Source organism: Lathamus discolor, chromosome 3 (genome assembly GCF_037157495.1).
Source record: "Lathamus discolor isolate bLatDis1 chromosome 3, bLatDis1.hap1, whole genome shotgun sequence".
Taxonomy (NCBI): Eukaryota; Metazoa; Chordata; class Aves; order Psittaciformes; family Psittacidae; genus Lathamus; species Lathamus discolor.
In genome coordinates, this window is record NC_088886.1 from 107,009,687 (window position 1) to 107,037,205 (window position 27,519).

Sequence of the window (27,519 nt, forward strand, 5' to 3'; positions counted from 1 at the left end):
CCCATGGACCTCCCGGTGTCGATGCTGCAGTCACCTGGAGCCACGTGCCAGCACGACATGTGAAATATCTGTACGCATTTCAAAAAGCCTCATTTTGGAACCTTTTAGCAAAGCATCATTGAAGCACTCGAGAAGACTGCATTCTCAGCGACATTGCTAGAATTTATACAGATACTCATCATGAGGTGTTGGATACTTTGCATCCAGCCATTCTCTGGCAAATAACCACCCAAAACCTACATGGGCCAGCAGCTTTTCCAACATATCCACACTTTCATACTGTGCCAACAGGCACGCTAAGAGATCCTAAAGTAAAAGCTGACACCATCGTGACATTGTACGTGCAATGATGGCATTGCTCTTTTGCCAGGTGACAAAACAGCTCTGCTTCTCTGCAGAAGCAGGCAGATCAGAAGAAAAGCAAAGTCCTCATCTGAGCATAGACTGGGGAAAATGAGTAATGCCAGCTAAGAACTGGCACCAGCTAAGAATGGGCACCCACTGACTGCTGCCCTCAAGGGTGTCACTATCCCCTCTCAAGAAGCGAACATGAAGAACCAGCCCCTACCTTGCCTGGAGAGCACTCGGTCCCATCCAAGGGTGGCCCCTTCTTGGTCTTGCAGAAGTAGGGGTTGTCTGGGTGGCTGCACCACAGCTGCTTGCAGGGGTCAAAGGTGCGGAACTGGGGAGCACAGAGGAGCTGGGCTGGGACGGCAGCGGCATGTCCCAGCAGGCTCACAGCACCCCTCCTTGCCCCACAGTGCCTGGCTGGGGGTCCTGGGGGGTGGCAATGTGGCCATGCAACCCCTACTCACCGCAGTGCATGTTTTGTAGCCCACTCCAAAGTCAAAGCGGCACTGCTCATCCATGGAGTAGTTAATGCCTGGCAGCTCGGGTAGTGTGGGCCACTGGTGCTCAAAGGGGTCATCCAGGAGGCAGTCATAAGAGCTGCAGAGATGCAGGGCAAAACAGTTGGACATGGAAGGTTCCCCTTCTTCACTCCCTCCCTCACCTCCTGCTCTCTCTCCAATTCAGATATTGAGAAATCTGATTTATCTTGGCACTGATGCTAACCACTGGAAAACATGTGCAGCGAAGACCAACTGTGCAGAGTCCCCTAAAGACAAGCATCCCCCCGCTGCCTGCAGCTCCCTAGGGAAAAAAGCGCCTTGGCACCAGTGGGTACTACCACTGCCACCTGCTTTCCTGCTGCTCTTGGCCCTGACACACAGAAACCTCATGGCCTGTTTCTACACCTTATTATGCAGCAGAAAATGTTTTATAGCCTAAAGGGGAAAGGAAACCACACAGGCTGCACAGAGCAAATGGCAAAATATCTGAGATCTGGATGTGGTCTCCACCAGCACAGAGCTACAAACTGCTGCTCTGTTGACAACTCCAGCTTTCATCAGGCTCCTATTTGCCTCCAGCCTCCACAGCCCAAAATGAATTCAGACTCGAGCAAGGAATCAAAGCTGTTAGTAGGAGAAAAAAGGAAAATAACTTCCCAAGGACCCATTTTTACTATTCTGCCCAAAACAAGCAGTCCCAATGGGGACTTGTCCATGGCTTGCTTCATGCAGGAGCTGCTGGGTACAGAATGCAGGCAATCTCACCATCTGAAGGGAGAACAGCCCCTCCTGGTTAAAACTGACTTACTGAATGTAGCGGTTGAGCTCCTGCTTGCTGCAGCGGGACCAGTGGTAGCGATGGAAGGCAGCCTGGACCAGTGGTGCCATGATGCTCCCCATGCTGGTCTCATCAGCACAGCGATTGCCCTGGCCATCATGCTCCATGCCTAACCTGATGGGAAAAGCTGGTGTCAAGTCAGGCTCCTTGGGGATTTACACCAGCCCATTAGGTGCCACAGTGGTACATACATCTGCACTAGCAGAAAGTCTCTTTCGAAAAGGAAGGGGTACCACCATGCTTTTTCCCTCTAGGAAGGGGACAGCCAGTTCTGCCCCTGTGACTTACACATGGCCAGTCTCATGGGCGACGACAAAAGCCGAGGAGAAGCCATCTTCATGGTTGAGGGTGCAGCTGCGGAGTGGGTGGCACATCCCTGTCACTGGTGCATAGCCTGGGGCAAGAGAGAGGGGAAAGATGGAGGAAGAGAGGAGAGACAAAACCTTGGCGGGGGGGGGGAACAACAAAAAAATAAAACATTAAAATAATCAAAACCAAACCAAACCCTGCAGCCTGGCTTCGCTGCAACAGGAGGAGAAAATGAACAGGAAGGTGCTGAAGAGGAGAAGCTGCCCAGGTCACTTGGACAGTAGCCCAAGGACCTCTTCACCAGTATGACCATCCAGGCTGTCAGTGCCAAAAGCAGGCTGTGGTTATGCTGAGGCTCACTGATAACTTTCTGCCTTCATGCCAATATACTCGGGCCAGCAAGAGGGCAGCAAAGGGACCCATGGGTGCTTTATCAGTGCTGGTGACCACTACCTCCCAGCCCAGAAATAGCATTCCCCGCATTCAACTTTATTAAAAAAACATAAAGAAGAAAGGAAGAAAGAGAATGAAAGGCACAAGATGTCCTCCAGAACCCCACCAAAAATACAGCCTTGCTCACTGAAGGCTATGGAGGACCCCTGCGATGCATCCGCACATGCACCCACACCAGACCCAGGCAGGGGGGCATCCCTGCCAAACAGAGCTGGGGAGGACCATGCACCTCCCCAGCCCCCAGCCCTCGATCAAGTGCAGTGCAGTGGGGCAGCTGCAGGCAGAGGAGCCTTCCCCCCCACCATTCAGCAACACATCATCTCAATTTTGGATTATTTTCCTTCCCACTTTATTTCTGCCCAATTCAATTAATCCCTTGGCACCTTCTAGAATTTACTTCCCAATTTATTTTTTCCTTTTTTTTTTTTTTTTTAGGACTGACCGTTTTTGGCATCAAGGGATATGAAGTTAGTGAAGGAAGGACTTACAGGTCCAAGTAGCAAAAGCAGAACAGGACCATGCTGGAGAACTCTGCTCTGGGGATAGGGATGCTTGAAGAGGAAAGCTCAGTGAACCAAGAGGGAGGCAGAGCTGCAGTAGGAGAGGGGTACCAATGAGCTGAGGGTGGGTGCACACCCCTATGCCTGCCCTCCTGCACAAACTCTGGGCAAAACATGGGGTCCACAGAGCCCATGTGCCACCATCCTTGTGGGCCACACCAAGCCAGTGATTCATGACTAATTGGCCTGGAAGAGGGTGGAGAGGAAAGGATGTGATTGCTCTCAGCTTAATTCCCAAGCTGAAGGAGTGGGTGGGTGGGTCCCAGCAACACACAGCTGGCAAAGGACAATAGATTAAAGCAAAACAAAAAAGGTTTCCTACAGCTCTGCCCTGAAGTCAACAGTAGTTGACTCTGTGGGTGCACTGAGTGGATCGGATGCCTGATGGCACAAGTGATGGGTTGCTGCTGCACTACTGCACACCCAGAAGTTACCGCCACCCCAGGCATAAAGCAAAACCAAGGGGGTTTGGGGCAAGTGTTTCCTTCAATATTTCTATTTACCAGCTGAGCAGAGAACTTCCAGGGTGACCACTGGAACCTCTAAAGGAAACTTCTCTCATCATCATAATTTAATTTTTCAAAACAAGCCCAGACACAAGCCTTTGAAGGATTCACTCACACAGTATTTTGTGGGAAGCAGTGGATGCATTTTTGCCTAAGCTCCAAGCAAAGAAGTCAGGTGAACCCATGCTACCAAGCAAAAAGCCCTAGATTAAATAAACACCCAATTCTCATTATGTGCAGAGCGAATTCGCTTGTGCCTGCAAAATACCATGTAACCTCAGGGAAACACCCACAACAGCAAGGATCTCCTCAAAGCAGCCTGCTTCAATGAATACATTTTTTAATGAGGGAAGCATTTGTTTTCCATCTTCCTCCCCACATTCAAGTGGACAATGAGACTTACTTCAATGAACAAATAAACTAAAACATCTTAAGAAAGAAAGTGAAGAAATTACATGCTCAGTGGATAATGCAGTCAAAAGGTAACAGGCCAAACTAAGACCTTACCATAGGTAAGTCTAACCATACAGTAATGCGTCAAATCCTGGACAGAAAGAGTTAAGATGTGGAAAGTCTTTTGTACAAGGGGAGAGCAAATGCAGTTTGTCTAGGATGAAAATGGGGCAAATTCCCAACCAAAGAGGCTCTGGATGTCTGGATGCAAGATGGGACAAAAGAATATGAAAAGATGTATACTCAGGAAGGCAGACACTACCTTCTCATAAAGACCCCTGTGAGAACTAGGAGTATAAAGGCTTCTCCACAGAATGATAGCAAGAAGCAACTACCTGGAAAATACTCAATTAGTAAAAACTAGATTAGTCTGCAAACACTCAGCAGACACACACAGGAGAAGCACATGTCTTCACCATACTGACAAGACACCAACCAGTCTCTTGCTTCCTCCAAATGCACTTTATTCTTCTTTATGGACATTTCCTACCTGCTTTCAGACTCTCTGACCACCATGGACCACCAGTGTGCTCAAAGGCCAACTGCAGGTGATCACAAGGAAACAAATTAAATCTAAGCAAAATCATGCTTCAACCTGGACCAGAAATTTACAACCTATCTGTCACCACCAAGAAGCATTTCTCTTTTGAGGGCAGGAATTTATCTGCAACTCACATGCAAGGGCAGCACAGCCCAGCTGTCCCTCTCAGCCCTTCCCCTTCACACCTTCCAGCTTCCCTTGATTCCCAAAGCAACAATGGCATCAGCTTCTCAGAATTTCTCCGCACTGGCCACAGTTGCTCCCATCCCCATCAAGAGATGCCATGAGCAGGGCTGTTGCCGGCACTGAGAAGATTTTGTAGACCTCCTAAGGGCTCAAGCTTGGACCTGCAACAGAGAGCTACACCACAGAATTGCAAAGCTTTGCGAGGGTTTGCATCCAGTGCTGCACTAGACCAGACACTGGTCTAGTTCACTAGCCAAGGGGAGGTGACATGACACAGGGAGAGGTACAAGCCATGTGTGGTGGGGATGTGATAACAGAGCATGGCTGACTTGCTGGCATGGAAATAGCCTGGGCTAAGAGGACCACACAGGTTAACCAGTCAGATTCAGCCCTGTCTCCATTGCTTATTGGTGTAAGGAATTGCTTACAAGTGTAAGGAATGATGAGGCATTAAGCTAAGCACAGGCTTGCCATTTAGACTCCATTCCCAGGTCCCTGTGACTTGGGAGACTTCATACTCACTGGCTTCCTTTCTCCTGGCTTGCTGACTTGGGCTGTAGGGTCTTTGGGGTGGGACCACCTCTGCCTTCAGCTCAGCTTCAGGACATGTATGAGCATGGCAGATGCTTCCCAACCAGCACATACACATGCAGCACTGGCTAAAGAAGCCAGCAGGCATTTGCCATCACCTCAGCAAGCCACATAAGATACCATCAGCTAACATGCACCATGAGCAAGTATTAGAGATGCCACAGTCTGGTCCTTCACTGCATGTAGCCCTGAGCTGAAAGGAGGCAATAGGGATCTAAAAGGGCTTTGTTTTAAGGGAAAGAGGCAACAGTGAGCAAAGTGTTACTATTCCAGCAGCCCAATGAGAGGGCAGTTCCCAGTGGGTGAGAAGCACCTTCACATTGTGCCATGCAAAGTGGCCAGGCAAGGATACAGCAGCCACAGGGACTTCTACAGAAAGCAAACCTCCATCCCAGAGATGTGTGAAAAGCAGGGAGCCAGATCCGCAGGGAAAACGGGAAGGAGCTGGAAAAAGCACACCTACAGCAAGGCTACTCCATCGATCTCATGACTCCTTCCCACCAAGGGGGAGTCCAGTGAGCCTCCCCCCTTCTGCCAACATGCCAAAAAAGGTCCTCTCACCAACTCCTTTGGACACAGTCACTTTGCCAGCAAGGGTCTAGAAAACAAAACAAAACCTGGTATTTCACCAGACAAGGAGTCCAAGGCAGGTCAACGGCTCACCAAGGAGGTTGTTGGCACAACCCAAGCTCGGCTCTTTGAAGACCAACAGCACGTTCAAGAGGGCTTCCAGCTGGGTACCTCCAGTGGTTCATCCCCTGCTGCAGGGAGACCCTTTTCAGGGAGGTAGTCAAGGGGAGGACAGGCCTTCTTTTCCATCTCTCCTTCCTCCCATGCACACCAGAAGGACTTGCGCTATAAATCAGGATGACATTACCAGCATGTTCATGGCACCAGATGGAGCCTCCTGATGGGAAAGTCATCTTTCCACCAGTGTGGCTTTTCTGCTTTTCTAATGGAGCTGTGAAACACCAGAAGCTTCTCCTTAAGGTTTTTTGGTTTCTTTGTCTAGGTCTCTTAAGTTCTCAGACCATGTCAGCACAGCTCCTGCACCAGAAGGGTGAGAGGACTATTGCCATTGCCCTTGCAGCCTGCAGTAAGACCGCCTTCTTTGGGCCAAGGTTTACTCAGTGCTCCCAGGCCCAAGTTCTAATAAGACCAAGAAACTGACCCACATAAAACCAGATTGCAAAGGTCCTCCAAAGGACAAAAAGGACTGACCGGCCCTGTGAAGCTCCCTGCAGCATTCCATCTTTTTTATGTTATTTTTAAACTTTTTAAGGCACTTTGGGACAAGTGGAGGTTTGGTGCATGAAGCCACAGTAAGGGCAGAATTAATAAAGATGATTTTGTTATTTGTTCAGGTTGATGCTCTGCATTAGTCCTTTCTTCTACTTCACACTAAAAAAATACCAATTTTTATAACCTTTTTCTGGACCCTGCTGGCCAAGAATCAGACTGTGCTTGCAAGAAATCCTCTCCCCTTGCTGGCTTTCCCCCAGCAAACTGCACATACCTGATCGAGATAAATACAGTACCTTGCATACCTGCGGGACCAAAATCTTGCCTGGTGAGAAATACAGCATGGTCGTGGTACTCGGCATGCTTCGGGTCGGAGCGCTGCTGTGAGTGAGCCCAGCGGCAGACCTGCTCCAAGCTCCGAGATGGGTTCCCTCTCTCTATCAGGCTGACTGACTGGGTAAAGAATGAAAAAAAGAAGAATAAAAAGAGATGGGTAAGTTAGTGGAGGAGAAGGAACCTGCAGCAGGAGTTTTGGGGTTGGAAAGACTACTAAGCAGTGCTTCTCCATCATTAGAAGCAACAAAATCCCACTTGGCATCTGCCAGGCATCTTGCACTTCTTAAAATTTAAAAACACCAAAGAGATCACTCCCAGAAATGGATGTGGTCTCATACAAGAAGGTATATGACCCTCTCTGATCACAGGAGTGCTTGGGGCAGCAGTATACAAAAGAAGATAGCAGCTGGGAAGCAAAGAGGCCTCAGATTTCCAGCTCCTGCATAAGCTCCTCATCAAGACTTCACAAGGTGTGATGCAATATGCAAAGCAATGCTTCCCTGTAAAACTTCACCTAGAGAGACCAAGACTCTAGTAGAAAGCAGGTGGAAGTGTCCAGGATTGTTTCATAGCTGTCACCTTGTCCTTCATCTTTCGTTGTTGTTGTTGTTGTTCAAGATTAGCATTTTGCAAAATTATGCCACATAAATTACGTTCTATAAAATAAATTATGCTCTCAGGCAGGTACCCACTGAACCACAGCAGTAGGAAGAAAGGTAAGAAGTATTGCCCTTCCTCTGACCCTTGAGTGGAAAAGCCATTGAGGTTTAACCCTACCAAGCGCAAGGTGGAAGACAAGAAACTGCAGGAGGCCTTGCTCAGGAAGCATCAGACCTAAGCAGTAGTGAGCTGAGACCTCTCCTGGATTCAACCATCTGCTCACTACTTCTCACATCATCCCCCAAACCCAAGCAGCAATGTAACAGACAAAGCAGCTGCCTCCAGCACAAGCTTTCAGGAGGATATATCATCCTAAACAGAGCCCTTCGGCTCTCCTCTCTTTGGTTATTGGCTGTAACACCACAGCTCTGAATCCCTTCCCCTCCATATATCATTCTCTAGCCCATAGCACTAACGCTGCTGGGAGGAACTCCCACTGCTGGGAGGATTACTGGGTTTCTCACATGGAGATGATGTTCCTGTTCAAGCAGAAGCTTCCAAAGATGAGCCAGCCTCTGTCCTTGTCCCTGCCCCTTAGAACCAGCTCCGAGTCTCTAGAATGCACTGGGTTTCTTCCAGCCAAGCAGATTTCTGTAACAAGCAGGGCTTTTTCCAAGACCTCATGGGTCTTATTTGTGGACCACACACAGAGACATTGCCGTGTTGAATCACTTGCAAAAATGCTTCATGTAGGATAGGGCCTTGCCACAAAAAGTATCGCAAATCAAGTTGTTGTAAAGAAAATCTTCAGCCTGCTCTGCTCAAGCAAGCCTTAAAAAAATAAACGAGAAACCACAAGAAACCTCCCCACATTTTTTCTGTCCACGCCTAAGCCACCTGAGAGCTGCAGGACAGCCAGAGAAATCTTCCAGGGCTGCCAAGTCAAGCCTGGGACACAGGAGATCCTGGCCTTGGCTTCTCCTCACTAATATCCACCTCCTTCCAACTTGGGAAGCCACCTTAGTCTCATCATCTACTGCCACCCTCCAGCTTCTGAGCAAGCCTCTTGCAGTTCTTCCCGCACCCCAGAACAAGCAGATAAAGGCTGACCACAGTCACCCGCCTTCTCCCCAGAGACCTCTCTTTGCCCTGGGGCTGGGCAGCTGTGAGGCTCTCCAGACCTTCATGCTCCAGAAACCAGCCACATGAGGGTTTGAATTCATCCCTGCTCAGCACAGTTGCCACTTGGGCTTCAAGAGATGACCTGAACAGCAACATTCTTCCAAGCCAGCGCTTACCTAAGTGCTAAATATTACAGTGATGAGACTCTAAGCCATGGTGTCACTGCACACTTGCCAGCCTTGGGAGATGTGGCAGCTGCCTGCTGCACCTACACTGCATTTCAGCAACCCTCCTTTCCTCATGGGGCTGGGCTTGAGCCAGGAAAGCAGCTAAAAAACAGGGGCCAGCCTGAATAGCATCTCTTTCTCATCATGTCCAAGCACTGTATTTACCTGGCGGTATCCCACCATGATCATCCTGACCAGCACAATGTTGATGTGAACACCCAGGGACTCGTCGTGGTAAATTTCATCCACCTGAAGAAGGGAGGGAAATAAAACGGAGAAGTTAAGATGATCCCAGCTCCCATGTTCAGCATCCTAATCTGCTTTCCAAGACCACACAAGACCAGGTGCAAAGATCTCATCTCCCCAGCTTTTTCTTTTCTTCTTATTATTATTTTCCCCTGTACAAAACCCATGCAGACAAAAAGCCAAGCTGCAATAAGCCAAGTTTCCCCAGGATGGGTGGCTCAGATGGTCAATGACATCACCCGTCAAGAGAGCGGAGAAGGGCTGTGCTTCCCACAGGGGCTGCCTCCACCACCAAGCATCTTGCAACGAGCCGCTGCCCCATTCAGAGTCGGAATTCCTCAGATGGAAGGAAACGCTTTGGGCTCCAGCATCCTTGTGTTTGGTGGAATGAAAAAATGGCTTTTTGGGGAGAGGCGAGTGATCGTATGGAAGCAAGGGCATTACTCAGTTACGCCAGTGAGTCAAATTTGACCTACTGCTTCAGAAACCCCAGGAGAAGAGAACACAATGAAAAGAACAGGGAGGGCTTGTGGGTCAATAAGATACCTATCAACATTGGCTATTAAAAATGACTTTTCAAAGGAAATAATGAGCTATAACCTTTTCCTTATGAGTTTCTAGGATGAATAAACAATTTGAGTCGTAAGTGCTACCAAGGGAAGAAGACTTCTAGATCAGAAAGGTCCCTGCGAGCTCAGCATAGCGACAGCCAGAGGCACTGAACTGGCAGCCATAAACCCATGCAAGCACAGGAGACCCTGCATCAGCCCTCACCCTCCTGCAAAACACATGTGAAAATACAGCCCAGGGAAAAAGAAAAAGAATTTTTAGAGAATGGGACTTTCTTATTCCCCAAAAGTCTCCAAAATGAACACTGCCAAAAATGGGGGGTCTCTGCAGAAATCAAGGAAGTAAAACTAAAACCATTTAAAATATTGACTAGAATTAATGTTTACATTAAAATGTACTTTTTCAGCTTTGTCCAAGAGAGAAATAATTTGCCTCAGCTCTATCGCAGCTCTCCAGACTAGCTGAATATTAGGGAGCCAGATTTATGGAGCTTTTCCATTTTCTTCCTCCATTCCTTTTTATATTTTTGATTTTCTGAAGCTTGTATTTGAAGTGGAGGGTTGGGTGACAACTACCCCTCCACTGCTGCCCAAATCCAAGTCAGCCACTTTCCAGACTGCACGTGTGCTTTATGAGGCCTCTGATTTATAGGCTGTGTATCTGTTTGAAATACCCACTTGGGTCATTTTTAAATCCAAAGACCCAGCATTAACGTTTCTCCATGACAACTAATACTCCCATGGAACAGCTCCAAGCTCTACAGAGAGGTAATGCAGGTGCTGAGCCCGACACATCCTGAATGCAGCAAAACTGATTAAAATAAAACAAAATTAAAAAGCAATCAATAAATAAATCACAGTCTGTCCCCATTAATGCATCCCTTTGGATGCACAGGCTGCAAGCCCTGCAGGGTGATTTCTGCATCAGCTTGGAAAGATAACACTGTGCAACCCATCCTCAGCTCACCCCTGCTTATGGCAGCTGGGATGCTCCCTCACGCTGCACCAGCACCTTTTAAAGGCATTTTGTAAGAAAAATGAGAATACAATGGATTTCTTCCAATGTTAATCCTTTTTGGGGTATGCACAGACAGGCGGAAGGTCGTGCAGTGCTACAGCTGGGCTCCCGCTTGCAAACATTACTCAGACCTACAGTCCCACCAAATCGTGAAGCATCCATCTCAGCAGGGAGCCGCAGCATTCCAGGTGGTCACACTCAGCCCTGGGGTTTGGGATGTAGGAGGCTTTGGCATCCAGAATTAAGTGTTAGCAGATCTGAGAAGTTCCACATCAGGAGTTTGACCCTTTAGAGAATATTTCAGCCTTAATGCATGTCCTACAATAGGCAATACAAAAGGGTGAGAAATGGGGAAGAGAGAGAGAAATGAAAAATACGTTATGCTCCTGAAGAGCCAGACCTGGTGGATGGTTCAGGGAACAAGAAGGAAAACGCAGCCATTTCCTTCACTTTCCAAAACCTTTATGCATTTTCCTTCACCTCCAGCACTTGTCAGGAGCTACAGCACCATTAAACCACTGCTTCAGTCAGCACCTGAGGAACAACCACTGCCACTCTGCTGCTTGCTCCCCACTCCCAAGCACCCCTCAACCCATTGGGATGAACCATGCTCCTGCCTTATGGACCTGTCTGCCAGGCGGAGCTCCCAGCCAAGCCACTGCCTGACCTTGCCGGGACTTGAAGCATCCAAGAGAGCAGCGCAGACCTCTCCCTTCCTGGCTGCACAGGGTATTTTGGCATGATGCTCAGCAGACCTCAGCAGGAAAGGGTGCTCTGTGACAACCTGCTGCATGGCAGCCCCAGCCTGAGAAAGAAGCGGAGGGTCACATCCAGGGGAGGAAGGTACAAGAGCAGAGGTGCTGCTGGGACAAGATCTTTGCTCTGTGCCAGCTGCCCTGCCATGCAGACCTCCTCTCAGCAATGCCTTTTCCTGCCAGTGGTGCCTACAAACAGTTCCCAGATTTGGGAACAGCGATACTTTCCACAGACATTGATAAACAGACTCATCAATACCCTCCCAGCACGGCCCATTCTTCCTCAGCCTTGTTAGAACTGGCTACAGACAGCAGCAGGACCATGAGCAGCTTAGAAACAGCTCATTAAGGGACTAAGACACAAGAAGATGTATTATTCTAAGATGGGATTTAATCCCCTAAATCTCCCTTTTAAAGCAGTGCTAAAACCCACTCTCCTCCAGCTAGCAGCGAGTAGGTACCGCTCCAGCCTCTGAACAAAGGGTTAACACCACACACCAGCCCCTGTTTTGTCTAGGGGAGGGCAGCATTTACTCTGGGACCTGTACCTAACAGATACCAGCTCAGCAGCGACCTTTACAGTTAATTCAGAAAGCAGACGTGGAACCAGACTGCCCAAGGCTACAGACTTCCCTTAATACCCAGATATAAATAACTGATCAAGAAAGAAATAAAACAAAAATCCGAAGGGCTTGGCGCTTGCTGCTGTGGTGGCTGTAACACCGAAGTCCCCAGGTTTCTAGGGGGGGAGCATCAGCAGGGGCAGCAGTGCCACCATGTTTGTGCAAGGAGAAGTGGGGATGGAGCTAGGGGGGCCAAGCACCACCTCCCTGCTCCCCATCAGCCCGCCCTGGAGCTGGTTCAAACCAGCAGAGGGGATGGAAATTGGCCCAGAGAGCGGTTTGCAGGCTTGGCACCACTCCCCCTGCCCTCTGTGGATGCCATTAAGTGAGTCAATGTCTTCAGAGAAAATCCCCCCAGAAAATACCTGCTTAGCAAAGGGCTCCAGTAAAGGGACCTGCTTTCCTGAAGACAGATGGGACAAAGACCTGATCCCTCTCACCCACATGGTTAGATGCCCAGCCTGTTTAATACTGTCACCTGGCAAGAAATGCTGTCCTATTTAACTTAAAAGAAGATTATTTTTTTTCACCTCAACCAGCACAGCCCTTAAAACTGGATGTGCATTAAGGGCAAAACAGCAAGAACAACCAGCCCACAGGGGACACACACACCACAGCACCCCCCGCAAGCAACTGCAAAGCCCCCAGCCAGCAGTGCCAAAGGAACGGTGATAATGCTTTACAAAGAATGACATGACCATGAAAACCCTGTGCATCCTCTCCAAAACGCTCGGTGAATTCACCAAGCGCATGGGACCCTCCCCCAGACCCTCGCTGGCTCAGGGAGTGAGAAAGGCTGCCTACCTAAATCCCTGCAAGCCTCTGGCCAGCCCTGAGTCTGCAGTCCCAGACACAAGATCTCGACAGCAAACCGCACTGGAAATGTCTAGACCTCGCCGTTCTTCAGGGAAAGAAAACAAAGAGAGACACGAGAAGAATTTGCCAAACCAGCAGAATAGCTGACATTTCAAAACCCCAGATCGCTCACTCAGAACAGCCAAGTCATCTTTAAGCTCTTTTCTTCTATTCCCTCACTCAATTTTCATGCTGGTGGATTCATCCCGAGCCCGTGTTCTGGGAGTAAGGGGCTAGGAACAGAGGCAAAAGTCCCTTGACCACATTATCGGGCTTGCTACGTACACTTGCATCCCCTGTAGGGATGCACACCCCATGAACACCTGTGTAAGGGCTGACGCACTTCATCTACATTTTCAATGCAGACGAATGGAGGAAAGGGGAGGTTTGCCCTGCGGAGCAAGACTCTAGATTTTATCACAGCTCTCTACGCAACAGGCTATGTTGTCCCAAAAACAGCAATACATACATAAGCCTATATAGGGGTTGGGAAATAGTGTGTGCATGTATAAGAGACATCAGAGGTATTTTTTGTTACTATTGTTAACAAGATGGCACATGAACCACCACGAAAACCCCACATACCAGGACTGTAATTTGCCCATTATTTCGGACTGGCTTCCCTCCTGAAACAGCACCAAATCAGTGTCTCGAGGAATCCATGTTCTGGCTTGGCTTTTTAGATAATCCCAGGTTAAAACTAAAGCCAGAGGTTTGATTCTTTTTTTTTTCTCTAACCCTCTGCTCCACAGAGTTTCAGTAGCACTCTTTGTCACTCAGCCCTTGGGAACAGTAATTCAGCCAATGCGCTGGAGGGGACAAGCAAGTTCCAGCATGGAAAGGGCTCTGACTCACAGGGTTTCCTTAGAAACCCGAAACAATGGGAAAACACGAAGTACCTTTGCATCCTTAACCAAATCATGGGCAGTATCCTACAAAAACCCCAACAAACCAGTTGACACCAGGGCAAGGCTTAAAATAGACCATAGCTTGGGTCTCCTCCCCCAGAGACTGGGTCTCTTCTCCCATAGCTTGGTCTCCTCCGAGTAGGATCACCCCCAGCCTTAAGAGGGGTGAGCAGTGGGAAATCCAGAGGAGAAAACCAAGGATCCCAACTGAATGACAAGAGGCCAAAAAGCAAAGTAGGACATAAAACATTTTCTCTCCAATTCCCCTTACGGGGTGCTGGATCCCCTCCTGGTTCCCAGCCCTTCTCCCACTCTTCAGTACTCTCACACTGCAGTCACGGTGGCTGGGGGATGCTAATTTTGCTTCAATAGCATCTCAATCCCTGCCATGGGCAGCAAGCAAGACAGCGGAACAGCTTCCCCCAGCTGCCACATCACCAAATGTTCATCCCAGAAGTCCAGTGTCAGGGAGGGGGCCAGGTTTTGCTAGGGTGGACACAGTGATGCTGAGCTCAAAGTTGAGAGATATGCTCAGGTGTGCCTTCTCCAGCATGCACAGCAAGCAATGGCAAAGGATGTACTTCCCACTCACTTCAACCTGACCCAAAATCCTATGGTAGTGTCCAAGCCGAGAAGGGAATGGCAGGCTGGGAATGCAGGCTGGGAGCTAGCGAGGAAGGCAGCCTGCAGGGAAGCTCTTAGGTGCACAAAAGGAGCAGTCATCCTGATGTAAGCTTCCCAGTGCTGTTTAATGAAAAGCCCGGTATCCACATGTCTGGCAACAAAATAGGGGGGGAGTTATTAAAAAAAATTCTCCGTGACGAATCATTTATCATTGAGCTTCAGCCGACACCAAATGCCTAATGAAAGGATTTCTGTCTCAGGGAGAGCCCTGGGACCCTGCCTACAGCAGCACCACTTTAAGCTGAGCCTGCGCAGCACCAGGAAGGGGTATGTGTTCCATCACCCACTTGGCAGCCAATGGGGACCCCAGCGAAGGACAGTAAAGTTTATTATCAACTTCCAACCTGACTGCTCCCTTTTCTTGGGATGTATCTTCATAAGAAAACTCCTGGAAGCTTTTCCAGCTGGCTACCATGCAGCATCTCCCTGGTGTACTCCAGCCCAGCCCACTAAGTCCTTTCCTCGTTAAGAGCTGGCCAAGCCTCTCCTCCTTCCCCTTGCCTCCAACTAATGGGATTAGTGTTCAGCTGTGTGGTCCCAGCACACTCCTCCCCGCCAACCCCAGCACCCTTTTCTTTCTCTCCCTCTGCCATCCAGGCCAGAAAGCGGGGCTTTTTTCTGCTGAATCGGGTATTTCAAGGCAATCTGAGCCGGTAAGGAAACGAGGCAGCGCCAAGAGGAGGCAGAAGGAGGTCACGGCAAAGCTGGAAAGAAAACACACTAAACACAGACAGAAAGAAGGGGAAGGGGGTGGGGGAAGAATATATAGAAGGAAATAATACTTGGGGGAAGTATTTGTTGCATGCATTATCCTGTTTTCCCCCCTTTTATTGATGCTGCTTTCCCCTCCCTTTATTTAATTCATTAAAGTCTCCAGCGCCGCCTTTACTTGAATAGCAGCAGTCCTCCCTTCTCCCAGCACAGCATCCCGCGCATTCACTCCCTGAAAAGTCCTGCCCGCGGGGTATAAACCATGAAATGCGCCTGAAAACCAACCTTTTGATTAGAGCTGACAATCCCCAGGCGCTCAAATGTCCGTCCCCCCGAGATCGGAAAGGGAAAATGACATCATCTCCGACCCCCGTAACGTGGGAAGAGCCTGGGGTCAGAACGGGCAACCCTGCGGCTTCCCCCTTGCAGAAGGATTTAATAAGCAAACTGGAGAAACTTTCAGAGTTAACCGAAGTGATGCTGAGAGCATCCGACCACAGGCATTGGGATAATGCACTGGAGAATAAAATGTTGCAATGAAGGCATTTGCTTTTTAAAACCAACATCTTCTCTATTTGGGATCGTCCACATTACGCTTGGCCTCTAATCTTGCAAGTCCTTACCCCTTATGCTGATAATCTCCCCTTCATTCCTGGGAATACAGCTCTGAGCTGGCCAACCATGGCAGAAATAATGTCCAAAGAAAACCCAACCAAGCAACCAAAAAGCAAAAGCATCATCAGAGCTTGGTTATTTCTCAGCTGGCTGTGCCCTTCAAACACTTTCCATCACCATGCAAAAGAGTACTTAAATAAAAATAAATAAATAGAGCTGAGTATAAGGCATGGAAAACAAAACAAAAATGGGAAATCACACAAGAGAGATCTTTGAACGCAGGCCCTATTTGCAGACCTTCAGGTGCTGGCGGAGCAAACCTTCCACAAGATGACTAGCTGAATAAATATTGATCCTTCCACATCTCTCAGGACATGGGGAATAAGTACATTTTTATCTTAAAAAAGAAAAAAAAAGGTGTGTAGGGAATCAGCACAGGATCCCCTGTGCCACTGGGAGAGGAGAGATGCAGAAGCAGGCCTACTCTAAAGCTGCTATAAACTCCTTTTCAAGCACGTCTGACTAGTCCTCAAGGTGCCCAGGTTTTCCAAGAAAAAGCTTCTGAAAATCTGTAACAATCTTTCCCCCATCCACAAATACTATTCAAAATAAACATCGTAAGTACAAAATAAAAAATCAACAACCATTCTTTTTCTAAGCATTTGCTGAGATTTCAGTGACGAGGAGGAGATGGTCGTGGCCAGGAGATACAGAAGATGCTCTCGGACTTAGGTGACAGGCAGTGACGGCAGCCACCACGCCAGACCCTGCCACTGGCCAGGGGAACATGATGAAGAGGAACGTAAAAGGGCTCTCCTTTCCAGTACTCCAGTTGCCACAGCTATTAAATGCCAGAGATGGCTGTATGAAGCCGGCCCTTCCTGCAGCACTTTTCCCCCGTCCCAATCCTCTTTTTTTCCAGGATAACAGATTTTTGGCATGAGGAAAGCAGTAAACCAAGGAAGGGGTGGGAGCCACAGCCCCCCAGAGCCAAGCCTTACTATGTTCATGAGGGTGAGGACGTAGTTCTGGACATGCTCCTTCCCATGGAAGCGTACAACCGAGTCATCCACCGCCAGCAAGACCTCGATGTTGTAGTCGTCCTTCCTGGCATGGCGCCTCTTGCGCTCCGCATCCCTCAGCCGCTCCGTCATCAGCTCCAGGGAGTTGGGGAGATCGCCCACTTGCACATCGGACACTGAGCAAGGCATGGGGAGCAGAACAACAAACAGCCTTTGAGGTGACCTGACACCATGGCAACACCAAAAAAATACAAATTCATTATTGCTCTGCAGTGGGGAAATGGCTCTTTAATGGGACCACCAGCACTAAAAGACACATCTATTATATGATGGTCCTACACTCTCTGTTGGATGGTGGTGGAGAGGTGCTGGACAGCTGGGGAGGACACCTGTGAAGCTGAGGGCTGCTCCTTGAGAGCAGACAGCTGCATCCAGAGCATCCTCCATGATTCACCCTTCATCGCATCCTTCACCCCGTAACCTTGTAGTGCCTTTGAAACTCTCAATTCCATTAGTGCCACTACAAAAGCAACAAGCACATCCTGCAAAACTTCTACGCTTTATTAAAACTCAGGGAGCAGATTATGGTGCCACTGGAGGTGAATAAACGCTGGGAAGTTTAATGCCTCTGCATAAATACAAACAGGTTTATAGAGTGCTTTTGCACAGCATTGACCCCACACTTGTAAACACTTCTGGGTGTGCTCAGCTTTGTGCAGGTGAGAGGGGAAGTCAGCAGGCAATCTGTGTGCACAGAGAGCAGCACACGGCTAAGTGATGCTGTAAAAAAGAAAAGACACATTTTCTCCTTCAAGGCAAAGAAGGGAAAAGAAAAAAAGTACAAGGCACTAGAAAAGCAAAATGAATTGTGAACGTGGGGAAAAGGAAGGACTTCTACCAAGACTGCAGCACCTACATCTCCAAACCACAGTCGCAGCAAAGTCAGACCAAGCCTGCCTCCTCCTGACCCCTTCGCTCACAAGTCCCAACTCTGCTTCCCATCCCAAGGCTGATGTGAGCATCCATGGGCCTGATCACACTCACCTCTGAAATTCTACCTCTTTGACGAAGAGGAAGAATAACCCATATATATAATTCATCCAATTTTAACCAAATTTGAAGAATTTCGAAGTTCCCAGCAAAAACCCAGCATTTTCTTTCCTTTCTTCTCACTGATGACCCAACTGGCAGGTAAAGCCAGCCTAAAGGCATAGGGCCTAAAGGCATGTACAAGCCAGAGAGCAAGTGGAAGGGGAAGTCCTCCCCCCACAAGAAATAGTTATGATCAATTGCTGGTAAAGAACAGAGTCCAGCGGCCCCTACCTTCAGGGTGGAGGTCCTGATGGGGCTCAGCGCCATCCTGCCGGATGGCAGACCGGCGGTATACCACGTGGGCTCTCCCATGCTCCTCTGTCTCCTGCTGCCCCCTCTCCAGGGGCTCAATGAAGAACTCATTGCTGTCTGTCCGAATCAGGCCAGCCTGGACTCCACAAAGAAATAAAGGGGAAAAAAAAGATGTGTTTTTATATACACATACGTGTACATACGTACTCAGTATACTCAGTAAAGACTGACATAGAACACGCATGAATCCAAAGGGAAAAAGCATCCCAAATAAACTGTCTTGTTGCTATTCCATGACACTGGGATGGATCCATTACCATGTTCATGTATGATGACCCTGAATTTCCGCTGTAGATGGAAAAAAAAAGGGGGGAACAAGGAACAGAGAATGACATCAACCAACAAAAAAATGGATATAATTCCAGTTATGTCTTTATATGGCTAGGAAACTCCATTCCTTCTCACCAGTGATGAGTTTTTCTGCCTGACCCTGTACATGAGGGGTACAGGCTGCAGGGGCTCCCACACCACCTCGCCTCCATACACCATGCCCATGCCCGTAGTGACTGGGAGGAAACCTGCCATTTCACCAACAAGTCTGCAGTCACAGCAAGACGGAAGGAAAAAGAAACCATCATCTCTGCCCTGTGGAGTGCTTGGGAATTAACACAGGGAAACCCCTTCAGAAGAGAAGCTGGAAAGCATTATGACTACACCTCCCTAACACGGGGAAGATGAATGAAAGGGCAAACATCGCTGGTAATGTTGTCCTGGTTACCAATCTGCTCCTAATTAACACCAAGCTCCCACCAAATCTCCCTTACATCAGCCTGAACACTCATACCCCGCAGCGCCAGCCAGCTCAGACCTCAGGGAAGCAAAAGGATCACTGGGATTTGGCTTCCATCCTACGGGCAGCTCCCCCCAGCCCAGCATTTTTCACAGCTCCCTCCATCGCACACGCATGCTCTCCTTCCTCTGGCACTGTCCGCTGCTGCCTGCTCTTGAATAGCTGGAAAGCACAGACAGAACGTACGGATCTGTTCTTACACAGCAAAGCCTTCAACAGCGTGTACTTACCGGAGTCCTCATCGGGGTGGGGTAGTAGAAGTGTTTTCATCAAATAAAGCAAAAAACTTATATATATACTGCACAGAGCAGTACAAAGACATAAGCTAGGCTCTGTGAACAGCCAGGCAAAGCTGGGGCTCTTCCAAGCCCGCCTGGGTCATTGGATCTCCCTCGCATTCACGTACTGATGCATTCATCCTGGCATCAGCCAACCTGGCTCTGTTAGACTTCATCAAATTTCCTGCTCCACTTGGGTTTTATTAGCTGCTTAACTCCTCTGGAAAGCAGGTCTTTGGCTGGTTTTGTTTTACCTCCTTCCCGAGGAATCCAAGTACAGGCAGTTGTGCTAGGATCAACTTGCCTGACACACGTATCTCAGGTCGTGCCCACAGGTCACCAGGGCAGGACCTCTCCATCCACCCCCAGCCAAGGAGACGAAAATCACTGCCAAATTTAACCAGAAGTCTGGAGCACCAGGCAAAGTGGTGGTGATAAGGCAGAGATCAAGGCAGAGAGTCAACCCGCAGGTCAGGTCCAGTGATGGCTGGGCAAGTACATGGCAATCGGGCAGGTCTAAGCCTCTGCTCTTTATATGATAAGAGGAGGGTGGGCATCCACTGCTTAACAAACAAAAATGAGTAGCTACGAAGGGCAGAGCTCTGGGCATCTGATACAGGCATCACAAATATGCTGGGAATTACGCTGATCATTTCCCACCATGTTTCCAGCTTGCACATCACCACAGATTTGGGCTGGAGCAGCACTCCTACTACCCGAATGCACCTGGCACAGTATCCCGGCCAGCATCCTATTTCAGCCTGGCAGCACAATAAGCAACCCCTATCCCAGGAGAAGGTCTTCTGGGACACCACTACCACCTCGCAGCCCTGCCATGAAACATCTCGCCCAGGACAAGGCACCCAAAGCCAATTTATGGGTTTACGGCAAAAGCCGGGACTTGCTGAATCAGGCGGCCGGAGAAAAGCTGTGCTGCCTTGCTGGGGGCAAGGCTGGATTAAAATATGAAACAGGCTGGTCCCGAGCCATGGCCCACTTAGGCTTGCTCTGCTCTATAGCTCATGACTAACTGTATATGGCTCAAGAAATAAAGCAGCCCAGACTTTCCCACCTGTGCTTTCTCCCCAAGGTGGGATGTAACACACTGCTGACTCCAGCAGTGACCGACGGACAAAGTAGGTACCACAAGGACTTGTATGCACATCTGATCAGAGCAGCCTCATAAATGAAACAGAAACCACAGCAGTCACCCTGGCATTTACAAAAATAAAATAATAAAACAAACCAACCCAAAACCAAGATTGCAAGAGGCATGCACGAACCTGCGCAGCCTTAAAAAGGAGCAGCTCAGGCTGTACTTCAGCATTTTGTGAAGGTTATAACTGTAGGGAAGCAGCAAGAGAGGCCAGCCACCCAAAAAGCCACAGTAAGCTTTCCTTGGGCTCTTGCCAAGAGATCAATCCCATCCTCAATGATCAATTTGCCATGTGCTTCCTGCCCCCAATTTTATTCGGTTTAATAACATCAAATCAAATGAAATCTGGCCAGGTGGGACTATCATTACTAATATTTCTAACACAAGATGCTGTCTGCAGCTCTTGGGGAAGGTAATTTCCAATCTAGAAAATGGCCTTTTATATACTTTTTTTTTCCCTTTTCAGGAAAACACCAAATTCATTTCTGCCAGCTCACAGAAGGTGAAGTCTTTTTCTCAGCTCTCCTGTGTCTCCCCAGGCTATGGGAGAGATGAACTGGCCCCACTGGCCTGGCACCAGCCTTGCTAAGGGAAACCCCCCAGCACTCTGGGTAAAAAACCTCCTCCACCACCGCTGGGTAAAAAGCTTCAACTCCCACAGGAATTCAGGAAATTCTGACACTTCAACACAGCTGAAATGTGGAAAAATTAATAAAACCGCTCCACTCAGCCAGAGAGGCAAACAGCGCCGAGGAGGGGGAAATCCAGCTGCGTGCATACGATGTATTTTTCCTACACGATTCACACTTAATTTGGACAAAAAGTCCCAGAAAGCCAGGCTGTGTGAATGCAGGCACCGTCCTAGCCACTGCTCCCCTTTCTCCAGAGGCTGCCCAGTGAGGGCATCAGGGAGGGATCAGTAGAGGGATGCATCTGTCCTGCACTGAGCTGGACCACACCTCGCAGTAGCACAGCATGTGCTCCATCACTATTTTGGTACCTCTCTGTGCAGCACAGGCTTTGCAACTCATTTAACACAACGCTTTGCACTCCTTGACTGCTTTTCCCTGCTCTTCGAGCCAAGGCAAGGGATTTTTGTGATGTTTACAGACAGGGAGCTGCTCCATCTGGGCTTTGCCAGGTCTCTCAGGCCAGGATTCAAATACAGCTCCTGGTGGGGTGAGGGCATGAAAACATGCTCACTGCTAACTAACTAATTAGGTTTTCAGCCCAAACAGAGACTGCTTTTCATCTCACTGCCAAAAATTAGGATTTTCACATAGGAGAAAAGTTCTCATTTTCAAGTGAAAAAAAAAAGGAGCTGAGGACAGTGGGACCTATGTAACCAAAGGGACATCTCGCCCTCTCTGCATTTAAACCAGCACCTTCTTTCTTCACAGAATTAACCCTATAGTTCAGGAGCTGCAAGGAAAATCCTGAAAGACAAAGCCATACCTTTTGCACTGGGCATCATTATGGGGACTGTTTCTCTCTTTGTTTCCTATTAATTGCTGTTCTGAGGGCCTTTGTGCTCTGCTTATCTGTTGCCACCCCTCCAAAGCAAGCCAGGCTGACAGGGAGGGAAAACGCTGGCTCTAGGGTTTGCAGGACATTGGTGTTTGGTGCAAATAACCCTGAAGAGCAGCAGGGAAAAGCCAGCCACAAAATGCAAATGTGGTGCCTACAGATGACAATTCATCCACCTCTGCCAGCAAAGCATGAAGGAAGCAAGGTTGACCACACGCTGCTAAAGCTGGCATGGAAAGACGGGGTACCTTCACTGCAGTGAGATGTGTCTGACGGGGCAGATTTCTGCTTAACACTACTTTACCAGTTAGGAATTGGGCAGCTTAGATCAGCTTTGAAATTACATTATGGACGACAGCATCTTCCCACTCTGGTATGAGACACCCTTGCAAAGAAAAGGCTGGATCTTCATGTGTGGATGCCTGCAGCAAATAACAGCTGGGGAAGGTGCCATGGGTTCGGCATCTCTCAAAAAAATCAGCTCGCTTACATGGCTAAATATGGATTTAGGAAAGACTTAATGTGTACTCTCTTTTTCAAGAACTGTTTCTTTCTTCCCCTCATTATTTATAATCTCAGTCTCCATTTATACACAGCGTAATCTCTTTGTGTACACAGCCTTCATCCACAGCATCCCAGAGCGCTTCCTCTGACCAGAAAAGAGCAGCCATGTGCGGTCCTGTGCCTCCCACACACACTATACTGGGACGCAAAAGCTGCAATCCCCTTTTGAAGCTCATGGATAACTTCCAGCAAAAGTCCACAGCAATTCCAGGGTACGCACATATCAAAGAGCAACAAAGCTACCTACAGCCAGTGCTCCCCACCTTAACTTATCAAGCATGATGCTAACAACAGTCCTGACCACCTACATCTCTCCCAGATGTTCTGCTGCTTCTCTGCTGGGTCATGATGGAGGTACAGCATGGTCACAAATGCTATCCTCCCATCCCATCCATACCTATCACCACATTTTGGTTCTGTTTCTTGCTTCATTTGCTAAACCAAGCTCTTTTCACTGCTTTTTTGGGGTCCTGTTGGTCTCCCAGCAAATATAAGCTGCAGACTAACTTAAGCCAGAGGACCATACAGCAATCTACACCAGCCAGAAAAATGCATGAAAGACAGAAACCAACTGCTACGTTGGAAGTATTACAAAATCCTCTTTACTGGAGGAGGAGCAGAACCCCTGCTCAGGCTCTGTCCTTCTGACCTCTTCCTCCAGCCTGCAATCGCCACATGTGCTTTGCCAGATGATGGGAAATTGCTGCTTGAGGCCAGGGCATTTATTTGTTGGCCACAGAGCAACAGATGCACTGCAGCAAGAAAAAACAAATTACTTATTTTTCTCTTTCCTGGTGCTGCTGGAGCTCTACATGAAGAAATAAAACATCTGCAAGACAATACATCAGCAACCATGATACTAACACCGTGTCCCAGGACAGCTTCGGAAACGGGGGTGCACCAAAACCGCCCTGCAGAAGCCCTTAGCACCTGCAAACAACCAAAACCCCGTGCACCAGCACAACGTGGCTCGGCTAATCCCATCCTGCAGAGCAGCACCAAAGCTCCCCCAGGGCTGGCTGCACCGGGGTTAATGAAGGTAAAGAAGAAGCAAGCACCCTGAGCTGCTGATACTGGGTGAAAGAGCCACTTCTTCTTTGCATGAGCTTAAGAGAGTGGGCTTGGGGGTACCATGGATGGCAAGACAGGAACTGCTGTATAAATCTTTGGGGAAGAGAAACCCCCTAACACCACCCTCACAGCTTCGGAGCTGTGTCAGGACATGTACTCAGCTGCCAACCGCTTCCAGCATCACTTCGCTCATGATGCCAACAGAAATGATATCTGCAATGCAACCTGCACACTTAAAAAGCAGTTTTTCATTCCAGACACAGCATTACTAGTTGCTTGCTGGAGCTATAGGAAATACCTTTCAAGCTTTCAAGCCTGCCCAAATATACCAGCCCCAGGACCATCCATGTCATGGAGAAATTTCGGCAAATTCACAGCCTCAGACAATTCGAAAGAAGCTGTTTCAGAAGGTGTGGATTGCGTGCTAAAATTGTTGGAAAAGCAAATAAATAAACTACTAAATGTAGGTGAAATACGTATTTCTAGCTGTGCTGCTCTGTCATTTCTGCTTGTACAGTAACACCAGGCGCTGCATAAAAAGAAAGGAATGCCAAATTGTTTGTGCTAGCTGCCAAAACCGGCTTAAGGAACTCCCAGAATAAAGCAACCAAAAAAGAAGTATATTTAAAAAAAAAGGGCAAAGCAAAATAAGACGTTTATGCCAACCCAGGAGTAATGTAAGCGATACCAGGAGAACACAGCAAACCCTGGCACCTAAAATAAGACTTAAACTGGCTCAAAGGAAATTTGAAGGGCAATGGGCCAAAGGTATAAAAAAAAAAGAACTGATTCTTCAACCATATCAAAAGTCGGAAACCCACAAGCAGACCAGACGCCAGGGCTAAGGAGGTAACAGAGCCATTTAAAGTAATTAAAGCGCTGTGGCAGCAAGTGACCGATGCTGAACTGGGTGCCAAAAAGCTCTGAGCATGGAACAATTAGGAAAAAAAGAATGGAAGAAAAAAAGAGATCCTTCAAAAAAAAAAAGATGCTTTTCAACTTGTCAGCAAGACTGCATGCTAGCAGCGATTCTGGGAGATCATGCTCACTCAGGCTCTTTTAAGAGGAGGGAAACACGGAGGAAAAGTTCCTGAAGCGGTCCCAGAGTAAAACGTGGATGAGTGAGGATGAGGCAGCACCACTGTCAGCGTGGGCAACCGTCCCAGAGGCAGAGCCCATGGGCATAGTGGCACCTGACACAGCCCACCTCTGGGCAGGAGGCAGCTCAGGCATGGGGCAGGCAATTTTTTCAACACCTTCAAACAAATACAGCTGCACATACAGCAGAAAGATGGAGCACTCGCACATGTAGTACCCTGCTCTGCTTTGCACCACAAGCCACGTGGGGAAAGAGAACCCACAGCAGCCAGCCACCAAAGGGCAACGCACGGTGCAGACACTTAAAGCATCACCAAAAAAAGAGGTTTCAGGGCACGACGATCCACCTCTTAAGAGAAAACCACACCAGAACACGGGCAACATACATAAACTGCCCCGCCGGCCCCTTCAGCTTACCAGTCCATCGCAGTTGCTGATGGCCACAGCGGCTCCGGGCATGCCGGAGATGTCGCCGGTGAAAAGGCACCGCTGCTGGAGGGGTTCCCGGAAAAGCACCTCAAAATCCTCCTGCCATTCGGCCACGGCGCCCTGCGGCACGAGCCGCCGGTTGGGCCTCAGCCGGAGGTGCAGCTCCTTCCCAAAAACCGTGACGTTGAAGTACAGCAAGCGGCCGCCGGCCCCGCGGCGCTGGGGGGACTCATCCAGGGGGCTGCGGGGGGCACGGCGGCGGGGCGGGCGCTGGGCTGCGGGACAGGCGGCTTCGCCGGTCCCCGCCGCCGCATCGCCGGACACCACGTGCGAGAGGAAGCGGCCGCGGCAATCCGCGCTGAACGGGACGATCACACCATACTCGCTGAGTTTGCCGGACAGGAGCAGCTCTACGGGGGCAAGACGGAGGGAAAGGGCTCAGCCAACGGGCACGGAGCATCCCGCTCACGCGTCGGGATTTCGGTGGCCAACCCAGCCCGGGGAGCCTTTAGCAAGCCCCACTAGAGCTCGATAAACCCGGCAGCTGCTTTTCCCTCCCAACGCGGCTCCGCCGTGTAGTTTCAGCCGGGCGCGTCAAACGTAGCAGAATAAACTCGGGCTGACGTGCCCCTCGCGCCAGGCACGCCAACTATTTCTCGCCCAGCCTCCATCTCCCCAATTTCCCATTGAAACCAAACCCCCGCCAGCGGCAGCCCTCTCCTTTGCCCCCATCCTCCGGGGTGCGAGCCACCTGTCAAAACAGCCCGCACCCCCGGGGACCCCGCTCCCCCCGGCAAGGGGCCGTACCTGGGGCGCTGCCGGCGGCCAGGCAGCCGTGCAGGGGGACGAGGCAGGACAGCACCAGCCGCAGATAATCCATTTGGGGCCGGCGGCGCGGCGCGGCGGGCTGCGGGGCCGGCGGGATGCGGGGCGGGCGGCGCCCGGCGCCCGCCTCCCCCCGCCGCCGCCGCCGCCGCCGCCGCCGCCGGGGTCCCTGGCGCTCCCGCTGCCGCTGCCGCCTCCGGGGGGGGGCCGGGCGGCGCCGCGCTGCGCGCCCGCGGCCCCCGTGCGCGGCGTGGGGCGGGCCGGGGGCAGGGTCTGCGCGAAGGGGTGGGAGTTAGGGGTGTCAGCGTTTTGCTGGGGCTTTTCTTCTTTTTATTTTCTTTTTGATATTTACTTTTTGTTATTTGAGAAAAAAATAATTAAAAAAAACCCACCAGTTCTCACATTGCGTTTGGATGGTTCTTTTTGGGGGGTTAAAAAAAAAAAAAAGCCTTTTCGGGCAACCGGCTCCGGCCTGCCAGCCCTCCCTCCCTACCAGCCTTCCTCCGTCCCTCCCCTCCCCGCGGGCCCCGCTCCAGCCGTGCCCGAACAAAGGCGAGAAGCGCCAGGAGCGGTGCGGGGAGCTGGAGTCCCCCTCCACCAGCGCTGCCCGTTTTCCTGCCTGGGGTTCTCCCCAACTTCCCCCCCACCCCCCGAAGCGGACCCCGCGCAGAGGAGCTCCATAGGGAGAGCCAGATCGTCTCCCAGCACTTAAACTGGTGCGGCCTCACGAGGTGTAGGTAAACATCCTGTTTAGACACATCTGGGATGATGGGGTTTTTACCCTTCCCTTCTGTTTTTAGGAAGAGATACAATGGCAAAAGGCGCTCGTGCGAGAGCAGCGGCTGGTTTCTGGATGCTGTGTTGCTGGCTCTCCAAGGGGGATCACCTCTTGTGTTTTACAAAGGGCATCGCTAAAGCTCTGCAGCTGGGACCGCTGCACTTCATCAGGCTCCTTACTACCGCCCTTACAAGGGGCAAATAAATTAGGTAGTCCCCTAAAAAATAACAGAATTTCAACGCGTCCAGCAGCACGGTAAAGGTGCTTCCTTCATCGCTTATTTTCATTGCAGAAGACCCTGACTACACAAGTGCTTAAAGCACCACCGGAGCCCTCTAGAGCAGGGCCTCTCATCATCTCTTGCCCAAATGTCACCTCCATCAATACAGAGGACACATTCTGGTACCCTTTGCATTTGTTGGGTCTAGCTGGTTTTTCTTGCTTCTGAATCTAATTCTGGACAGGATTTAAGGCCGGCTTCAGGGAATGGGATGTGCTGCAGCACCAGTAATACCAGTCGTGCTACTTGTGCATGGCTTGTACTTACCTGGGGCCTCAGGGGCAGTTCAGGTTACGCTGGGCAACCCAAAGCCTGTCCTAAGAGGTAATCCCTGCCTTGAAGACTTTGTCATCTAAACTTGCCACAGGAGGCAGAACACAATGGGAAAGGCAAGCAGGGAAAAGGTGCCAGGCTGCAAACTTCACATCAGCTCTATGGTTGGGATTATTATTATTTTGGATCTCCTTGGTAGGACCTCTATGGGAGCTTTCATGCCAG

At 49.7% G+C, this 27,519-nt stretch overlaps 1 protein-coding gene across 4 annotated transcripts in view; it reads right to left on the minus strand.

Annotated features, from left to right (window-relative positions):
* Positions 1-26,071, minus strand: part of ADAMTS14 (ADAM metallopeptidase with thrombospondin type 1 motif 14) — a 36,591-nt gene extending 10,520 nt beyond the window's left edge. For 2 of the 4 annotated variants that reach the window (XM_065671047.1, XM_065671046.1), the window contains exons 1-10: positions 25,946-26,071; positions 25,127-25,548; positions 18,145-18,301; positions 16,801-16,997; positions 8,981-9,064; positions 6,836-6,983; positions 1,978-2,083; positions 1,660-1,803; positions 816-948; positions 569-682 (exon numbers count right to left, since the gene is read on the minus strand). In XM_065671047.1, coding sequence (XP_065527119.1) covers positions 569-682; positions 816-948; positions 1,660-1,803; positions 1,978-2,083; positions 6,836-6,983; positions 8,981-9,064; positions 16,801-16,997; positions 18,145-18,301; positions 25,127-25,548; positions 25,946-26,018 — 1,578 coding nt within the window. In that variant the 5' untranslated portion in view covers positions 26,019-26,071. Of the gene's footprint in view, positions 1-568; positions 683-815; positions 949-1,659; positions 1,804-1,977; positions 2,084-6,826; positions 6,984-8,980; positions 9,065-16,800; positions 16,998-18,144; positions 18,302-25,126; positions 25,549-25,945 lie in introns of all 4 variants that reach the window. The other 2 variants (XM_065671045.1, XM_065671044.1) reach the window with 1 other exon arrangement.
* Positions 26,072-27,519: the final 1,448 nt, after the last annotated feature.